This window comes from Panthera leo, chromosome A3 (genome assembly GCF_018350215.1).
Source record: "Panthera leo isolate Ple1 chromosome A3, P.leo_Ple1_pat1.1, whole genome shotgun sequence".
Taxonomy (NCBI): Eukaryota; Metazoa; Chordata; class Mammalia; order Carnivora; family Felidae; genus Panthera; species Panthera leo.
The window spans coordinates 80,464,022-80,485,385 of NC_056681.1; the positions used below are offsets into that span (position 1 = coordinate 80,464,022).

General features: G+C 34.1%; 1 protein-coding gene across 17 annotated transcripts in view; it reads left to right on the forward strand.

Moving 5' to 3' along the window:
• EHBP1 (EH domain binding protein 1) overlaps nt 1-21,364 on the forward strand; it is a 369,979-nt gene that overhangs the window by 169,142 nt on the left and 179,473 nt on the right. For 14 of the 17 annotated variants that reach the window (XM_042932413.1, XM_042932414.1, XM_042932416.1 and 11 more), the window contains 4 exons: nt 901-1,040; nt 13,942-14,046; nt 14,683-14,805; nt 18,813-19,053. In XM_042932413.1, the coding sequence (XP_042788347.1) occupies nt 901-1,040; nt 13,942-14,046; nt 14,683-14,805; nt 18,813-19,053 (609 nt within the window). The remainder of the gene's footprint in view (nt 1-900; nt 1,041-13,941; nt 14,047-14,682; nt 14,806-18,812; nt 19,054-21,364) is intronic. The other 3 variants (XM_042932422.1, XM_042932424.1, XM_042932425.1) reach the window with 1 other exon arrangement.

The following is a 21,364-nucleotide window of genomic DNA, read 5'->3' on the forward strand; positions in this document are numbered from 1 at the left end:
CAAAAGAGTTTTCTTGTTTTGTTTCTATTTTATTGTAGTTAGAACATGAGAAACAGTATCTTAATTTGAAATTCTGAATTTTAGGGAAGAATATCAGATTGAATTTAGTTTGTATGTAATGTGTTAGAAATGTGTTTTACTCACGGTAGTTTATTTGAAATTTAAGGTGAAAATGATATTTCAGGAAAACTTCATTATTTGATTTGTTTAGAGTAAGGTAAACTTTATATACTTATATTTAAAATACTTCAAGATAAAAAACATTTTTACATTTTATCCAGTATATGGTATTTAACTTATAGTCAATCCAGGTCATTTTTCATTTTGTAATTTTTAAAAATGCTGTTCCAATAGTTCCTTCACTTTTGGGGAGTTATGGCCCCTTTGAGAAAAATGCACATTTAAATAAGATTTACGTATAAGTTTACAGTGGTTTACCATTTCTTTTTCCTCCTACCCACAAAACCAAAAGGGTTCATGGATTTCAGATTAAGAATTTCTATTCTAATTTATTTTGAAAACTTGAATATTTTAAAGTCTAGATCTTATTGATTTGCAAACTATCTCACTGTTTTATGAAACAAGTTTTTATTTCCAGACTTAATGATTAGGAACCCACACTTTAATCCTGTGAAGAAAATTTTAGTCTTCCATAGATGGCAGCAAAGAGTTAAACTAACTCCTAACTAGTTAGTTTTTAATCTAGTTTGCTTTTTACTAATTAAACATGCCATTTAAAAATTAATGAATATGACTATTTAGGTTTTTCAGTAGTCTTGTACAACTATTTAAAAGGGCTCATTAATATTTAGAAAAAAGACTATATTATTATTTTCTTAAACTTTTTTCAAACAATGTCATTTAATGAACTGTGTATTAAATTTGAAATCATTGATGTAGGGATGAAGACATGCAAAGTTTGGCTAGTTTGATGAGTATGAAGCAGGCTGACATCGGCAATTTAGATGACTTTGAAGAAGATAATGAAGAAGATGATGAGAACCGAGTGAACCAAGAGGAAAAGGCAGCAAAAATTACAGGTTGGTTTTATTAGCATTAAGCTAAAAGTTTATCTTTTTTTCTTGAGAAGTTGAAAACTCAGTTTTCCAGGAAAAAAGAATGCTGCTAGAGTATTTTTTCTTCCGTAAGCCTTTTAATATGCCATTTAGTTCTCTGAAAACTTTATGTGCTGATGGTTAATAACAGATTTTCAGAATTTAAAATGAAGTCCAAGCTTAGTCAAGAAAGCATAAAACTTTACTGGGACTACTGATTATAGTATAAAGTGGCCTAAATATGTTCACACTTCTTATGTCATTGTATGGATGAACCTTCTTATAAGTAAAGATCTGCCTTAAGGGTGGCATGACAAAATGCATTGGCTACTGTTTCCTAGCTCATGTGCATTTATTCACATAAATTATGTGCACATTCTTTGGTTTGGATTTGTATATATCTCATGTATCCTTGTATCTAGAAAGTTCCATGCAAGTATTCCTTATAGCTGGCTTGGTCAAACTACTTAAGATGATTAAATATTTAGAATCTTTTGTATTGATTGGGCAATAAATATTTATTGGTAATCTATCACCTTAAGGAATTGATGTCATACCTTTATTATTGGAGTGAGAATCAAGCGCTGTGTACATATTCCTTTCAGCTAATGAAGTGTCCTAAATTTCTGTAATGAGATCCCTAGACTTCTATCATCTAGGTGATATGTTTCCAAATTCATAGGGCACTTTGGCAGTCATCTCTTGGCTTAGCCTCAACTCTTACTGTTATATGGGGAATTTCCATTGATCATATGGCGCATTTAACTCCTTAGCCAAAAACTTTCTTGACTTTCTCAATTCTAGTGATGTTCACTTTCACTCCACTTCTAGAAGTTTATTATAAGGAATTGATTAGACTTATATGCAAAGGTGTATGTTTTGTCCTGTGTAAATTTTATAAATTATTAATTTCTAATTTATGATTGCTGTTTTGATTTCTTAATTAACTCAAGGGTTGTTTAGGAGAGTGGGTTTTATCATGGACTTTTTTATTTTTAGTTAGTTACCAGTTTAATTTTATTTAAATAAGTTGCTGAAGCCTTTCAAATTTCAATTTCATATGAGTGAGGGTTTTTTTCTTTGTAGTCTAGATACATGATCTATTTTTGTAAATTTTCTTTTAAGTATCTTTTTATATATATTTTCTATTTGTTGGATTCAGCATGTATTTATTAGGCCAAACTTTAAATTTATATTATTTAGTTATTTATAGTCTTATTCTTTTTGTGTAGTTCATCTTTGAAATACTAAGAACTTCAATGCTAAATTCTTTAGTGCATAAAAATTAATTTTCTAATAGTTTCATTATGGGTTGTAATTTGATCAGTTTGCCCCACTTTATGCCTCTTGCCGTGAAATTTTGTCTGGTGTTGATATTTTAACTCATGCTTTCTTTATATTTATATTTTTCTGGTGTATTTATCACTTTATTTTTAACCTGTATTAAGTACTTCTCTTATAAATAGTATTTGGTTTATCTATCTTTATATTCTTTGCCCTTAATAGTTACGTTTTTTTGATAACTGCATACTTAATTTCACTTACATTACTTTATCCTTTTATTTGGGAATTTTCTTATTATTTTTTTCCATTCACACCTTAAAATTTACCATTCTCAAATGTTCTTTATTTAAGCATTTTTAAATACAGTTATTTGGAAGCTATACATTCTGTTTTCATTTTAGTCTACTATCATCTAAGATAAAAAAGCCAGACAGATAAATGAATGAACCTGTATTTCTCTACCAACATTAAAAATAAAACAGTCATGCTTGGCTGGCTAAGTCAGTTGAGCAAGTGACTCTTGATCTCAGGGTTGTGAGTTTGAGCCCCACGTTAAGTATAGACATTGCTTAAAAATAAAATCTTTAAAATAAATAAATAAAACAGAACGTATTGACTCACCTCATATAAGATGAGAGAGTCAATATTTTTTTTTTTATTTAAACCCCTCCCAGCTGTTATTTTTATTTGAGTAAATTTTGGGGTTCTTCTTTCAATAATAAATGCAGACATTTGCATTAAGTTAAAAAAAATTTTTTTTTAACTTTTATTTATTACTGAGAGACAGAGAGAGACAGGGTATGAGCATGGGAGGGGAAGAGAGAGGGGGAGACACAGGATCTGAAGCAGGCTCCAGGCTCTGAGCTGTCAGCACAGAGCCTGACACGGGGCTCGAACCCACAAACCACGAGATCATGACCTGAGCCAAAGTAGGACGCTCAACCCACTGAGCCACCCAGGCGCCCCTGCATTATGTTTATAATCATTTCAGCAACAATTATATGATACTTTTTTAAATGCCCTGTCTTTCCTATCTTTGAGTTCTTTGTTTTATTTGGGTGGCTGAAGCACTTCAGGAAGGGTAAGTTAGTAACCTTTCTCTACTGCCACCAATGACTTTTTACCTATCCTTTAAATTTTAATAATATTGACACATACTCTGAGAAACCTTTCATGCCCACTCCCTCTTAAGCTTGACCATTCTATCCCTTAGGCTACTACTGTACTATTTACAAATGCAGACATTTTCTTGCAGCATGAATGTTTATAACTGCTGTGAGATATAATTTGATCTTTTAAATGGAGAATATGGTTTGTTCTTTGTGAATGACTTTTGATTAAAACTAAATCTCAATTAGGCCCTAGTACCATAAATAGGAAATTTTAAAACCCCACAGTTTTATAATTGTTTTGAGCAATGTTGTACTACTTTGATCACAGTAATGGGGAAAAAAGGTGGTAACAGTATGTCGGAAGTTCTTTGCTATTATTGAAAGGGAAAGAAAGGACATTATTTTTGAGTAAATTATAGATATAATGAAAACAATTATAATCAGATTTTATTGTCTTAGTCTGTTGGGGCTGCTATAACAAAATACCTTGGATGGGTAGTTTATAAGCAACTTAAATTTATTTCCCACAGTTTTGGAGACTGGAAGTCTGAGATCAAGGTGCCAGCATGGTTAGATGAGGGCCCTCTTCTGGGTCACAGACTTCTCATTGTATTCCTCACATGGTGGAAGGGGCAAAGGATCTCTCTGGGCCCCTTTTAGAAGGACATTAATCTTATTCATGAGGGCTCTGCCCTATGACCTAATCTTCTCTCAAAGGCCTTACCTCCTAATACCATCACACTGAGAATTAAGATTTAAACATGAATCTGGGGTGGGGGGGGGGCACAAATATTCAGACCATAGTATCCCTTATTGCTTAAAAATACACATACACCTTATTTTCTATAATTCCTGTAGAAGAAATAATTTTCTTTTAGATAGTCTAAAATTCTCTGACCCTAATTGAAGAAATTATTTTAATGCAACTTGTGATGATCCAAGGTTTCTTTGGAATTCTACTATTTTCTGTTATTATTTTATGTATGTATTTCTTTTCCCTGTTTCATGAAATTACTTCAAGGTAGAGACTATGTTGTAACTGTTCTTTTTATCACTCGCTTCTGGCACATTGTCTGGAACATATTGAGAATTTAAGATGTGTTAACTGAAAGGTCATAAATCAATGAAGGGACTTCTTTCTCATATGATAGCCCATACTAATCACTCTGGCTTATTATCTTGTTCCATTTATTTAACCTTTACCCATATACGACCTTATCCAAGGTTGCATGGTCCCATTTTATGGAAAGCATGTGATCTTGGAGGACACATAATTCAAACCTTAAATAATTCAAGACTAGTTTTCCAAAAGTTATGAATTCAAAATGTATATTGAGGGAGCAGGGGTAGATGGGGACAGTGGTGATTAGATGCATGCTCTTAAGTAAATCCAGTCATTATAACATTTTTGCTTTGATGTTACATTTTTTTTTCTCTATTATATTTCCAGAGTACAGTCACTTAAATTAATAGCACAGCATGTTATGGCAGTTGTTTGGCTTCCTTAGTTGCATTTTTTAGCACATGTAAATTCCATTCCAAAGTTATTATCTTTCAGGAATTTTTTTTAGCACCAGCACTACCACTCTAAAAATGTTTGGGTAAAGTAGTTTTAAGATAGTTAAAAATATATTAAAATTTAACAACAGTAATGTTAAAGCAATAGGTTAATACTAAACAAAATGAATGCATTTTATAAACATGGTACAAATAAAGTATGGTGGGTATTTTTATTTACCAACTAAAGTGGCAGTAATTTAAACACAGCTTATATTTGCTGTTCCTTGCAGCTTTGGAATTGCTAACAGAATGTTTATGGAGGAAAAAATCATTATTTAAAAAATTGCCTCTATTAATGATATCTTTATATTGCAATAGAAATGTGTAAAATGCAATCACATATCGATATAAATTGTATGGCTTTATTATTTCCCCAACTAAGCTGTAAACTTCTTGAGGGAATAAGACTGTTACAATTATTTTGTGATACCTTAGATTAACACCTAGAAGCTATTCATTTAATCAGTGATATGGAATATTGCTGTAAAATCAATAGTAATTAACAAAATATGTCTTCTGAAATTACAGTCTTTGCTAGAAGGTAAACATAAATCCATGATACCTGTACTTGGATTGATCAAAAATCCTTACCCTGTTCTACCTGGGCCAAATTCACTTCTAACTGGAAACATTTTGGGATTGGCTCTTAGAAAACTTTACTGATAGTGTTATATATAGGTGCATTCTACAGAGGTACAGCACCAGTGAATGGGCAAGAGAATTTTAAATTGCAGTTAGAAAAATTGCAGTTTGAAATGTAGTGGGAGTAATAGACCTTGGAGATGGAGAAACAAAGCCCATTAATAGAAAGTTTATTATAGCCAGTATTAGAAAACATATATAGTTTTAAAACAGTCAGTGCCTCCATCTATATGGCATCCTCACAGTGCTTGAACCAGTATTTGGTAATATGACCATCTTTGATATTGAATTTCTGAATACATATCAACAAGAGGAAAAAGGAAAGATTCCTCCATAAATAACATGTCTTACTGAAAATCAGGTTCAACTGAAGCATTTTTTATAGGAAAGCATTATCGGAGAATTCAGACATTATGAAATATCTGAAAGATCCCAGTATACCTAAAGCTGTTGGAAAGGTAACCAAGGATTCTACATAGGTTCATCTAGACCTATACAGGTAACATAAGCCAGACTAAGCATTAGATTCACTTGGAAGGATATTGGAAACATAGTAGCATGCCAGCAGAGCATTGCTTTTTCACTGGAGTCCTCACAGCATCCGAGGTGCTATTCTTTGACCTCTGTCTCACATGACAGCTTGTGTACAAGGAGACAAGATCCACATAGTTAGAAGCAAGGATTGCCTTGGTTTAAAGTCCATTCTGCAGAAGAGCTGGTATATTTTGAAACGGTTAAATAGGTATAGTTTTCAGAGTCCCTGTAAGGGACATACCTAGTTACAAGAGTCCACAATTTTCTGAGCCCAAAACTGTGGCTTTCCATCAAATATATAGTCTATTCAGAGTCTTTCCATCCAAATGTAGTTTATAAATCAAGCTTCATTTTTACCATAAGCACTGGTGTTTATTAATCCCTTTCCTGTTGTTTATAATGTTAATTTTGGAGGAGGAAGAATGACATATTGACTAACTTCAGAGGATATAATCTTAAGCACCCATGGTAGTAGAAGAGATAACAGTTCATATTTGAAGAGCTAAAGTTGATTATGGTATGTCTCAGTCCTCTGAGATTATAATGTCCTACTGCTAAGACTTGTGAATGGGTAAAAATTGGTCTACCTCCTTTGAGTAGAAGGACTGTCAGGATGAACTTGGGACTCTGGTCAGAGAATACATCCATTAATTTGTTTCTGGTTTTTACCTGACCATTTACTCTCCAGTACCTAGGATACTCATGAACCAAATCATAGGTTTGCTGTGGAGTGTATAAAGTGATAGGATAAAAATAGTCACCTATTTTGGAGGTCTGTGTAAAGGATAGGGATTTCTGGAATACTGCATCTATTATTTTGGTATTAATAAGGTTGGAAAACAGGGTAGAATCAGAGAGTTGGAGCATTTATGATCCCTTGAGCTAAAAAATTGAGCGGCACCTGGATGGCTCAGTTGGTTAAGCGTCTGACTTCGGCTCAGGTCATTATCTCATGGTCCGTGAGTTCAAGCCCCGCGTCAGGCTCTGTGCTGACAGCTCAGAGCCTGGAGCCTGCTTCAGATTCTGTGTCTCCCTCTCTCTCTGCCCCTCCCCTGTTCATACTCTGTCTCTCTCTGTCTCAAAAATAAATAAACATTAAAAGAATTAAAAAATTGATAAGGCATCACAGCTACTTCCTTTTTAAAGGAATTTGATAGACGGAAGACAGTAAGAATAACTTTTCCTAGTATTTAGAAGTCACATATGTCAACTCAGAGACTAGAAGTAGCAGAAGGCACAGATTCCAAATTTAACCTACTTTCTGTGTCACTCTTAAACCCTAATCCTGCTTTGTTTGTACTAATGACAACTGATCAGAATTCTCTAGGCCCCCCTGCCTCCCTAGGAAACTCCAGGAGAGTTCTGGTGACAGGGCAAGATTGGAAGTGAGAGCTCCAAAGAACAAGTTAGCTCTCCAGTATTTAGGGGAGGAACCAGGGGACAATGAATATTCTAAGTACCAGTATGCATTCTTTGAGGATTTGTCCTAGGAATGCACAGTTGATTTAACCATAACAGAATAAAGGAGAAAAACCATATAATCATCTCAATAGGTATATAAAGGAGTATTTGACAAAATTCCATACTGAGTTTCTCAGCAAGGTTTCAATGTAAGGGAATTTCTTCATTTTGATAAAGAACATCTGTGAAAAGCTACAGCTAAAATCATATGTAATGGTGAAATACTGAATACTTTCCTCCTAAGACTGGGTACAAGGCAAATATGTTTGTTTTCACCACTTCTGTTTAACATGATACTGGAGATCCTAACAAGGTCACAGAATGCAAAATTAATATAGAAAAATCTATATTTTTAGGAGTGCCTAGGTGGCTCAGTCAGTTGAATGTCTGACTTTGGCTCAGATCATGATTTCACAATTCTGGGTTCGAGCCTCGCATCGGGCTCTGTGCTGACATCTTGAAGCCTGGAGCCTGCTTCAGATCTGTGTCTCCCTCTCTCTCTGCCCTTCCCCTGCTCATGCTCGTCTCTCTCTTTCTTAAGAATAAATAAACATTTAAAAAAAATTTTTTAAAGAAAAATCTATATTTTTATAAATGAACAGCAAACATTTGGGAAATAAAATTAACAAAATAATTCCATTTACAATCAAGGTTAAAAATAGTATAAATACTTAGAAATAAATTTAACAAAAGATGTAGAAAAACCTCTACACAGAAAACTATGATACAATATTGAAAATAATTACAGAAGACCTTAATAAATGGAGAGATAGTCTATGTTCATAGATTAGAAGACTCAATATTGTCAGGATTTCCATCCTCCACAAATCAGTCTATATACATTGAATTTAGTGCTAATTGTAATCCTAGCAAGTTTTGTGGGGTTCTGTTTTTGTTTTTGAGAGAGTGAGAAAGAGAGCAAATGCACACATGAGCAGGGGAGGAGCAGAGAGAGAGGGAAAGAGAGACTCTTAAGCAGCCTCCATGCCCAATGCAGAGTCCAATGTGGGGCTCAACCTCATTACTGTGAGATTATGACCTAAGCCAAAATCAAGAGTCAGATGCTTAACAGACAGAGCCACCCAGACGCCCCTATCCTAGCAGGTTAAAAAAAAAAAAAAATGGAAAGCTGATTCTAAAATATCTTTGGAAATGCAAAGGACCTGAATAATAATACAGTCTTGAAAAAGGACAGCATTGTAATATTATTACTAGGTGATAAGATTTACTCTAAAGGTATAAATCAGTATAGTGTGATATTGGCATAGGACAGACAACTTGTTCAATGGAACAAAACACAAAGTTCTGAAATACTTAACCAAAGTTAGGTTGAAATACCAAACTTAACTTGGCCAATTAACTTTCAACAAAGTGAGGAAGGGAAAATCTTTTCAACAAATTATTCTGAAACACCTTGTTGTCCATATGGAAAAAGTGAGCCTCAATTCTTACCTCTCAGGATACACAAACATTAATTCAAGGTTGATCATAGACCTAAATGTAAAAGCTAAAACAATAAAGCTTCTGGGGAGGGAAAAGAAAAACAATGTATTTGTGACCTGAGGGCAGGCAGAGGGTTCATACATAAGACACAGAAGAGAAAACATGAAAGAAATTTTGATAAATTAGACTTCATCAAAATTAAAAACTTAGGCTCGTCAAAATTGATTGTTGAGAAAATGTGTAAGTCATAGACTAGAAGAAAATACCCACAAAGCAGATATCTGATACTGTCTTGTATCCAGAATAGATTTTTTTTAATGTCTGACCATACTAAAAACACAACTCTGTTTAAAAAAATTTTTTTCAAGATTTTATTTTAAGTAATCTCTACACCCAAGGCGGGGCTCAAACTTACAATCCTGAGATCAAGAGGGCTCAACTGACTGAGCCAGCCAGATATCCCCAACCCTATTTTTTTTCAAATGGGCAAGAATTTGAATATGTGGTCCCTCAAAAAAGATGCATCACTGGCCAGTGTTATGCTTTGGAGAGAAGAATGAGGATGCTGCAAGATTTGCAGATGTGTTCTAGCTCTAGGCAGTTTTATTTTTTTCTTCTTTTAACTCAACTACTGACTTTCTCAAAAGGAAAACACCACCTACTCTTAATGCCACCACCCCACCCCATCCCTTTTTTTCTTTCAATGTGATAATCTCTGGTGGTCAATTTCTATCCACTTTTGCCTTCCTAACAGTAGAATCTCAAATTACTTGACCCTTTGCTTCGATTGCCTGTCCCTAATTTAGTTTTCCACCTTATTCTCATCAATATGAAGCAAGTCCATATTGACACACTGTTGCTATGATGCTATGACCAAAATACTGTACACTTTGAGTTTAACACTCAGTTTGAGTAGCACTGGGATAGAAATGTGTGGCTATTACATAGCATTCTTTATAGCATTTTTCAAATGTGAAAGTATTTGGTGAAACAAAGCTTAATGCTTTGCCAGGAAGTGGTTTGGTCAAGGTAGTAAACTATTGACAAAGCTTTCCACTTAAAAAAATTTTGGGAGTGGGGAGCCTGGGTGGCTCAGTCAGTTGAGCATCCGACTTTGGCTTAGGTCATGATCTCGCGGTCTGTGAGTTCGAGCCCCGCGTCGGGCTCTGTGCTGACAGCTCAGAGCCTGGAGCCTGCTTCGGATTCTGTGTCATGCTCATGTTTTGTCCCTCTCTATGTCCAAAATAAATAAACATTAAAAAAATTTTTTTAAAAATTGGGGGAGGGGCGCTTTGGTGGCTCAGTTGGTTAAGCGTCCAACTTCTGCTCAGGTCATGATCTCACGGTTCGTGAGTTGGAGCCCTGCATCGGGCTCTGTGCTAACAGCGTGGAGCCTGGAGCCCGCTTTGAGTTCTGTCTCTCCCTCTCTCCCTCTACCCCTCCCCCACTCATGTTCTGTCTCTGTGTCTCTCTCTCAAAAATGAATAAACATTTAAAAAAAATTCTGAGAATAAATTTTTATTGTAAATCTTTTACATTTTTAACTTTGTTTCTCATTATATATTATAAAGCACATTGATATAGGAAATTTAAAAGAAACAGAACAGTGCTTTTTTAAAGGGAGAAATCCTTAACAAAATTATGTATGTTAGGCTCCGGACCAACATCTTCAATGCCAGTTGATTTGTTTCCATAGGAAGTTTCACACACACCTATAGTTTGGTATGTTCCCAACTGAATAGCCCCCATCACAGTGGTGGAACACTATTCACATAGTCACCCAAGTCAGATAGCTGGAACTTGCCTTAGGTTCCTTTCCCTATCCCTCATGTCAAATTAACTACCAAATCTTTATTCTTAATTTATTCTCTAATGAGCAGATATTTATTGATTGCCTCCCTTCATGGAGTGGTGATGCTGAACCACTCATCTTCTTGCTTCTTGTCCTGTTTTTTTCCAAATGCTGCCACCATGTTGCTACTGGAATGATGTACTGAAATACTGAAATGATGTACTGAAATATACATTTTGATCTTTCAGTGGATCCCCATAGTTCTCAGAGTAAAGTTCACATTCTTTGATCACAATAATCTTTACAATAGGATGTCTGTCAACATCATCTCATTCCGTTTTCCACCCTGGCATCTTAAACCCCAAACAACTTGCATTTCCTCAAATGTGTCTTGTTTTCATTTGTCTCCCTTTTGCCCTTGTAGAATGCTCTCATTTTTTTCTTTTATTTTAATAATAATGTCTGTTTGTCTTGTATTAGCTCAAATTTAAATGAAGGCCTTCCTGACCTCAGAGCTACATGCCTCTCTTCCGGTTTCACAGGCTTAAAATGAATATCTCAATCATAATATTTATCATACATTGTATATTGCTTTACTTACCTGCCTATCCCATAAAAATATAAAGCCGTGAGGGCAGGTACTACCAAAGACACATATTGGTACTTGATAAATGCTTATTAAATAAGTTAGATGGTATTTCTTTGGAACTTGCCTCTCTTTATGATTTGAATTAACATTTATTACATACCAAATAGAGGGAGTATTGGTATAGCTAATTAGAATTACCTTTTCACTTGGTTAATATGAATGAAAGTTCTTAAGCGAAAGTTCTAGGAGTAATGTAAAGATTTATTTAAGATATGGATAAATAGGAAAACTAGGATAAGGACGACTGTCATCAGTGAACAGAATGGAAAGATGAAATTATTTGGGGTTAATGAGGAAATGGTCGTCACTGATTTTATTTGTCACTAAAAACATGGTGAAGGGGAGGAAACATTCTAAACGTCTAGAAATACCACAATGTAAATAATTTAATCATGTGATGGAGTCATCTTGATAATGTTTAAAGAAATTCCCATGTTGTATCTAAATCTCTATAGAGCAATATTAATGTTTTGAAGGTAAGGACCAAGTCTCATATTTCTCCGGTATTCCTCTATGATACTTATTTTATAAGATGTTTAACAAATGATTGATTTCCACCTCATTGATTATAATAAAATAATTAAAATGTGTTAGCTATATAAGAAAACTACAAATCTTTAAGCATTACTTAAAATAATTTTCATGTAGTGGGGCACCTGGGTGGCTTAGTCAGTTTAGTGTCTGACTTCAGCTCAGGTCATGATCTCATGGTTCATGAGTTTGAGCCCCACGCCAGGCTCTCTGCTGTCAGTGGAGAGCCCACTTCACATCCTCTGTCTCCGTCTCTCTCTGCTTCCCATCTGCTTGCACTCTCTCTCTCTAAAATAAATAAACATTAAAAACAAATTTTTTTAAACTAGTAATTCCACATCTAGGAATACAATTGCACAACATAATTAAAATTAACTTTTTAAATTTTTTAAAAAATGTTTTTATTTATTTTTGAGAGAGAGAGAGAGAGAGAGAGAGAGACAGAGTACTTCCGAGGGAGGGGCAGAGAGAGAGGGAGACACAGAATCTGAAGCGGGGCTCGAACCCACGAATTGTGAGATCATGACCTGAGCCGAAGTCGGACGCTTAACCGACTGAGCCACTCAAGCACCCCTTGTTTAAATATCAAGTAATTTTATTCATGCAAAATGTATTTCTCATTAAGACAAAAAAATTGAATAAGTTTATCAAATTTTTATGTATATTTAGCTCAAAGATCTATAATCTTTCTGATCACCTCATATTCTAGTAGTCATTTACTAAGTCTGTTTCAGTATTAATTTGTATTTTTATAGGATGTAAATTCCAAGAGGACAATACCATGTATTTTTTTTCATCCTTGTGTCCTAAGGATAGTACTTGGCACAGAGTAATAAATATTAATTCAACAACAAATGAATGGACGAAGGCAACCTTTTTAAACTGTGTATTCTGATTTAGTTCAAATAAAATTTAGAGTGTGTACTTAGATTTACAGTGCTAAAGAATACCATTTTTAAATGCTGAATTTATAACTATTTTCTATTTCTAATCATTTTTTTTTCTTTACCACTGAATAATCTGGATCTGTTTTGTTTGTCCTAATACCTAAGGTATTCCCAGGTTGTAACTTTGGAAACAGCAAGAGTTAAATAGAATACCCTATTGGCTCTTATTCTTTTTTCAAGTTAATTTTCACCCAGTGAGTGATAATTGCACATATTCAGAGTTGTCCAAAATATATATGAATCATGTTAAAAGATTCTATTTATGTACCAAATGAATTCTATCTTATTTTAGTATTTTTCTATCTAACCTTGTCTTTTGTTCTGTTTCTTATTGGCTAAATTGTAAGATTTCCTAAAGCCAACACTCGGGAGTTCCTTTAAAAGAACAGTTAGAAAAACAAGAGTAGAAAACAGTAGCTATTTCTACTTTTCTTATTTTGTGCTGATTTTTAAAATTGTGGAACATGAACAAGTGCTTATTATGTTCATGATTCATGTAGATACACTTCTTAAAACCTTTAGTACATTTAGAATATTACGAAAAATAGTACATATTATCTGTAGTATCAGAGGACATTTTTTATTGTTTCTAACATATGCGTTTAAAGTACTGTTTTACAAATACAAAATGTGGTTGCTAAAAGCCAGTGTCAACCTCTTGGGTTATTATCTTTGTTTTGTGTTTATTAACATGGGTGTTATATTAATGATATAAATTTAACAAAATGTTTTCTATTTTAAAATATGAGTAGAGCATTAACTTTCAGTTAAATACATCTGTTATAGTCCATCACAATAACATCCTCTAAATGTACTCTCATGATTAACCAAACATCCCCTCTCTTTGTCTTTTTGAGTAACAGCATGCTTCTATGGCTCTTTAATTAAATGACCTTACCTTACATTTGTCTCGACTGGCTTCTGTTTACAGAAATTGTAAACCAATTGAATGCTCTGAGCAGCTTAGATGAAGATCAAGATGACTGCATAAAGCAAGCAAATATGCCTTCAGCTAAATCAGCCAGTTCCTCTGAAGGTCTAAGAGCTTTCTTCCTTTCTTTCTGCTTCTGATTGCCTGTATTTACTGTGACCTGCTACCTCTTGACTTCTGTCTGTACTTATTAGCTGTCAGTTTTGTCTTTGTGCTTTTCCTTGAATGTTTTCTTGGTAATTTGTAGCGTACCAACAGGCAACAGAATAACTTACCATCTTTAGCAAAGCCTTATATCAGTATCATCATATTATGTGACCATATATCTTCACTTAGCTTATATATCATAAGTATACTGTTTTAAAATATTTGCTTACATTAAACCCATTTAAATGATTCATATTTAGGAGTGAAGGATATGTTTCTAAGAATCTATTTCAGTACTTTTTTGTTGGATCAAATTAGAGTCCAATGAAAGTTTCTCTCGTTCATTATCCGACATAGTTTTCTTTTTTTTTCTGACATAATTTTCAAATTAATATGCATATATTTGTTTTGCTTTATTTGAATATGTTGGTATGCTACAAAATACTTGAATGGCATTCTGCCATAGGTAAAATGCTACATCTTATTATTTGCAGGTATTATTAATGTGAATTATAATTTGAAATATTTTTGAATGACTGATAAAATTGTACTTAGCTATAATCATAGTGAACTAATACATATGTTTATTTTCAGAGCTTATCAACAAACTTAACTTTTTGGATGAAGCAGAAAAGGACTTGGCCACTGTGAATTTAAATCCATTTGGTGATCCTGACGTAGCAGAATTAAACCCATTTGGAGATCCTGACTCAGAAGGTAGCAGATTTTTTTCTGTACTTTTTAAAGTCTTTATAAAGTGAAGTTATTTTGAATAGTAACGTGGGAAGAGTTTCTTTTTTTCAAAGACTCAAAGTAATTTTGTTTATGATGATATTATTGTGTTCAATGCCACTTGCAGTTGATCAACAAATCTGAGTAGCTTCCATTGAATTATTTTTAAAGAAAAAAAGATACCTTCACATAAACATTTACATGGGGCTTTTTTTTTTTTTTTAATTCCAGTATAATTAACATGCAGTGTTAGGTTAGTTTCAGGTGTTCCATAACAGTGATCCAACAATTCTATGCATTACTCTGTGCTCATCATGATAAGCGTAATCCGAATCTCCCTTCACCTATTTCACCCTTCCTCTCCATCCGCCTTCTACATGAGGCTTATTTTTAAATTCTCTATTACTTTGGTCAAGTTAGATAGTAAAGCTCTAATGTTAGAGATAACAGTATTTTACCTACCTGGCATATAGTAAAGTCTCATCAGAGTAGCCTACCAAAGTAAGGGCAAGTTGTGAGACATGCTGACCCTGGGGTTGCAGGGATGGCTTCTCTGTCAGCTCCTCTGACCTCACCCTCAGAGAGTCCAGTGAACCCCTCCACCCCACACTCCATGTCTCAGGCTGAGAATTATCGTCAGTAGTGAGAGTAGGTTGTGTATGTAAATGGCATGGAGCAAAAAGAAGCCTGCAAACCACCGCTATCATGTATACAACATACTTGCAAGGAATAAATCCAGGGAGTTTTTTTTTCCTAAGTCATTTTTCTTATCAAGTAGTTTTGAACTCTTAAAGCCTAGATAAGAGCTGTGGAAGGAGTGAGACCTCTGTTTAATTAAACTGTTTTTCCAAAGTAAATGCAAGAATGATTAACCAGTGTGTACATCTTTTAGACTGCTCTTATGAAATCCTCATGAGCTTTGAAGAATTTTGTTACTACCTCTCATGGTGAAAATGCAGTTTTAACTTCAGGATTCACTCTTGTTGGAGCAATCTCATTTTATAATCCGTTTCGTCTTCTCTTCTGTACTTTCTCCCTTCTTAGCAGATTCTAAACTTGTAAATCTAAAATGATGAGATTTTGTTTGTAAGCTATATATATTAAGGATATATTTTAAATCTCAATGGCTATCATAAATCTTAGAAGTAATCTACTTCGGCTGCCTCTTTTCATAGATTAGGAAACTGAGGCCCAGAGGAATTCACTGATTTGAATAAGAACTTTAGGTAAATGGAAGTGGAGGTGGAGCTAAGATTCCTAATCAAGTGTCTTCTTTTGACCACACAGCTTCTCCTCAGTTGTGTGCTACATATATCTGAGTTTTAAAATATTACCACAGCATTTTGAGACATCAGTATTTGAACTTTCCACCTCAAAATCAAATAAAAACAATTAAAAAAAAATACATGTAGGTCTGATTTCTGAGGTATTGAAAGGAGTAGCAGATAACACATAATTTTTGTTTAGGAGCGGTTAGCCAACCTGACTCAGAATCTTTAATCATGCCTATAGAGCTTAAAAAAAAAAAAAAAAGAAAAGAAAAAAAGAAAATGTGACAACCAGTATTTTCTTTAAATATACATCTCTCAGAGACTTTGGACTAAGTATTTTCTAATAGAAGAATACTTGTTTTTCTAGAAGTAATTTTTAAATTTTTATTGATCAAAAATTCGCATCCTCAGGTAACAAAAGCCTTTGAGGAAAAAATAATGTGTTGCTGTTGTTCAGATGGTTCTTTTATTTGCCTTTACAGCTTCAATTCTCGTCTTAGATTCATGACATTCTGTGCTTCAGTGACCCTTTTAGAAAGTTATTAAATGTATTTGTTAGCTTTTATATAAAATAATCTTATTTTAAACCCTCCTTTGTTGCCATTTCTGCCATCTTCAAATCGTCCTCTGTGGTTTAAATACTTTCTTGTTTTTGGTTTTGTAAATGATGAATTTGCTTGGATTAGTTTTTGCAGTCCTCTTCCTGAAAGTAAAAATAAAAATCTTATTTCCATTGACCAGTTTTGCCTGTTTCTCCAGCATTTGAGACTTGATATTTGTTAATAAAAAATTGAATAGGCAAAATCTTCCAGTCTCTCTGCCCCTACAGAGAAAAGAAAATGCCTCATTTACATTATTTTATAAAGATTCTAATGCAGTGTTAAGTTTGAGTATTATCCTGGTGTTACAAAAGTTACCGTTGCTGAGTCTTCTCTAGCGTAGTCTAGATTTAAATTTAAATTTAAAATTTAAATTTTATTTAAATTCATTTCAGTATTTATTATGATTTTATGAAATCTCTTTCACACTTTGTAATTGCTTCTTCATGGTGTATAGAATTTCAATTCAGAATTTTTTTTCCCAATATAAAGACAAAATAAGTTTTCTGGGCTAATGTCTAAAGTATATAAGTAAAAGGAGTTTAACGTTAAAATGTAAAAGTCGTAAATATGTCAGTCATGAAATTTTTATAATAATTGGATTAAATTGTTTGAAGTGTCACATGAAATTCACAGTTATTTTTCTTGAGAATTTCAGTAACCAGTTTTCTGCCTTCTAGAGTATTTTGTCAGGGTTGCACAACATAATTAAAACCAACTTTTAAAAATTTTTTTTTTTTAACGTTTATTTATTTTTGAGACAGAGAGAGACAGAGCATGAACGGGGGAGGGTCACAGAGAGAGGGAGACACAGGATCTGAAACAGGCTCCAGGCTCTGAGCTGTCAGCACACAGCCCGACGCGGGGCTCGAACCCACGGACCATGAGATCATGACCTGAGCCGAAGTCAGATGCTTAACCGACCGAGCCACCCAGGCGCCCCAAAAACGAACTTTTAAACTACATTATGATTGATGGCTCTCTGGAACTTTTCTCCATTTTGGGAAAACATTTATTTTTGTGAGCAGAATCCATGACCAAATTTTGGACAGTTTTATTACAAGTTCTATTTTGTTTTAAAGTATTAAGACATAGAAAAGAAGAAAAAGGGTTATACTAAGCACGTCATAAGTATCATTGAAGGACATGAGTGCTTTTTGTGAGTCAGAATTCTGTGAGTCAGAATTTTATTTTTAAGGGTACCTTGGTTTTCAAAATGAAATTTAAAATAATAAAATTTAGGGGCACCTGGGTGGCTCAGTTGGTTGAGCGTCCAACTCTTAATTTCAGCTCAGGTCATGATCTCATGGTTCATCAGAGCCCCGTGTGGGGCTCTGTGCTGACAGCACAGAGCCTGCTTGGGATTCTCTCTCTGCCCCTACTGCACTTGTGTTCACACACAAGAAGAATTTAGAAGAATTTGGTGTAACATGACTATCAGTTTATCAGTATAATTTCAATGTAGTGCTTTCAACCTCCGAATTCTATGTTAGTCCTTTACATTATTAAACAGAGTATCGATTGGATCCAAGTCATATTGAAAAAAATCAAACATCTCATTAAAAGCTCTAAAAATTTAAGGTTGTGCAGCATACAAAAACGTACTCTTAGAAGGCTTTCAAGAAACAAATTCAGTGATGTGTGGGTATATTTTTGATATAGTCCAGAATGAATTTTCACTTCCCTAAGTGGTCTCTGCTTGTGTAACTACCAAAGACAATTTCACATTTTAACTCACTTAATGTTCTTAAAAACAGAAATTTATTTTATATCAGTTTAGGATGGCAAGCTAGTATAGTCAAGTAAAATAAACAGTAAATAGAATATTATACCTCTAAGAAGGTTAAAATTTCAAAAATTGCCATACTGTAATACTAATAATATTAGAGACTCAAAGGGCATTCCAAAGATGCCATATTAGGGAGCAGCATTCCTGGAGAAGTAGACAAAGATCTTAGGTAACCCATCTTCTGAACTTAGCCCCTGTAAAACATATTATTGTTTTGACCTTTTCAGCCTCATAAGAGATTAATTCAAGATTATTTTTGAAAACACCAAAAATATAAGAAAATATCAGGTAATATTAATTTGATTTAATTCATCTTTTGCTATTGTTTTATAGAACCAGTCACTGAAACAGCATCACCTAAAAAAACAGAAGAATCTTTTTATAATAATAGCTATAATCCCTTTAAAGAGGTACAGACTCCTCAGTATTTGAACCCATTTGATGAGCCAGAAACTTTTGTAGCTATAAAGGATTCTCCTCCCCAGTCTACAAAAAGAAAAAATGTAAGACCTGTGGACATGAGCAAGTACCTCTATGCTGATAGTTCTAAAACAGAAGAAGAAGAGTTGGATGAGTAAGTACATTTTATTCTGCTATCATCATAGGTCAGTCTCTATATTAACTAAAGAGATGCTTCTATAATAAACCTTTTACATGGGTAAAAAAAGTTTTTTCCTCGTGTTAATATACAGTTTACGGTTAGTATCTATCTCATGTCCACCTGAATTTTTATGATCTTGACCTTTATTCTCCCACCCTCTTCCATGTGAATGTGTGTGCACAGTAAACTAACAATGGAGAGAAATATGTTCTTGGAATCTCTGGTTAGAATTTTAATTGTCTTTCCACAGGAACCCCATTACAAATGTCACTTAGGTGTTTTTAATCAATTACTGTAGGCATTATACTTCAATTAGGTTCTCTTGTGGGAACCAAATAATCATTTATGATAATTATTTGGTGAGGACAATTGTTCAGATTCCAAACAACAAGATCATAATTATAAAGTACGAATTATCTTTGAGTTAATCTTATCCAAATATGAATGTTATTGATTATAAGCTCATTATAAATAGAATGTTTAGGGCTGCCATTTTACTCAAATCTAGGGTGAGAATGGGGGAAGGGTATGTGCACATTGTATTCTGGAGGTATATAGTTCACAACCTGTGTGGCTGCAGATTGTGGCCCTGAGTATGTTAAAAAGCAACAGTAAAACTTCTACTTCCAGCCATGATGGATTAACACAGACTGGATATAGCTTCTTGTCTTAAACAACTAAAAAACTGAATAAAATATATGAAACAATGGTTTTCAGACATTGGATACAAATAACACAGAACAGTGTGATTTCTAAGAGAACAGAAACAAAGAAGATGAGCCCTATACTTGTCTTAGTTTTATTTACGGGAGAGAATTTCCAGCTCTAGTTTAGGGAGAGAGAACCCAAAAGTCCTAGTAATCTCCATGAGTTGAGGAGACAGTTTGGACTTTGGGCGTACTGAGGAGAATAGAATTGTGGACAGAGTTATCAGAGAAGAGAGAGCTACTCATACAAAGAGTTCCAGAGATCTGTAGAAGATTCCCCCTGAGTCTTTAGCTGAGCACCGATGAGAGCATACATAGAGGAAACATGACAGAAGCATCCCTGGGGTTCACCCAGGACCAAGAATAGTTTGTTTCCAAGCAGTTCCTAACACGTGGGACATCAGGTTGAGTCCTCAGAAAGGTGTTTTACTAATGTGGTGAGATTAGCCTAGACAAAAGACCGTTCTGGGCTTGCCTAACAAAGCTTAAAAGCAAGGCTCAAAACAATCAAAATGATTCCAAGTAACTTAATTGCATGCCACACAAATATACCAAAGATACCAAAGGGAATACCAAAAAATCCAGCACCCAAAATATAAAATTCACTATGTCTGACAACCAATGAAAAATCTATCAGGCATGTACAGAAGCAGAAAAATCTGACCCATAATGAGGAGGAAACTCAAGTCATTAGATATGGATGTAGCAATGGCACAGATGATGAAATTAATAGAATAGTAATTATATGTTTACTTGTAGTGAGGCTGTATGTATCTTTGTTTTCCTTAGAAATATGTGAATTTTAGTGTATTAAGATTATTTAGATCTTGGGAAAAATAGTTATTTCTTTAAAAATACAGGTAAGTATGAAAATCTTTCAGAACAATGGGGATATAATAGATTGAGAGGGAAATAATAAAAAGGCTCCTTCAATGTATGAAAGTTGGGAGCAGTTGCTTTGTGTGAAGGAAGAAATGTCATTTTTTCCTGTGCATTGGTCAGCTCCTGTTTTGAGCAGTATTTTACTTCTAGGTTCTGCCAACTGTACAAGGGACATTGGTAATTCAGAGCATTAAAAGAATAGAGCAACAGAGTCATCAAAAAAGTCCAGAAACCACATCAAATGAGCAGTGATTAAGGTCATACAGACTATTTGACTTAGAAGAAAGATTATTTAAGAGAATTATAATAACCAAATTCAAATATTTGAAAGACTTGTTTGAAAGAATGAGGTAGTTGACCTGTTTTTTATTGCTCTAGAACTGTACTTCTCAACTTTTTCCCATTTTACATCACATGGCCTATGACTCTCACATGTGCTACATGCTTCCATGGTCCTGGTTAGATTTTGATAAAACCTAAAATGTTCCAGTTTGCCTTAAATACATAGAAATATATCATAGTAATCATCTGATTCCAAACCGAGGTTTAGCTCTCAATACTAATTAATAACTGTACAGGGGTTGGAAAAATTGGCTCAACTGTAGCTAAAGTTAGTGTATTTGCTTTCTTTGAAATAGCTAATGTGTGATGAAAATAAAATTTCTCATGGGTGGTGTAGGTGCTGAGTAATAGCC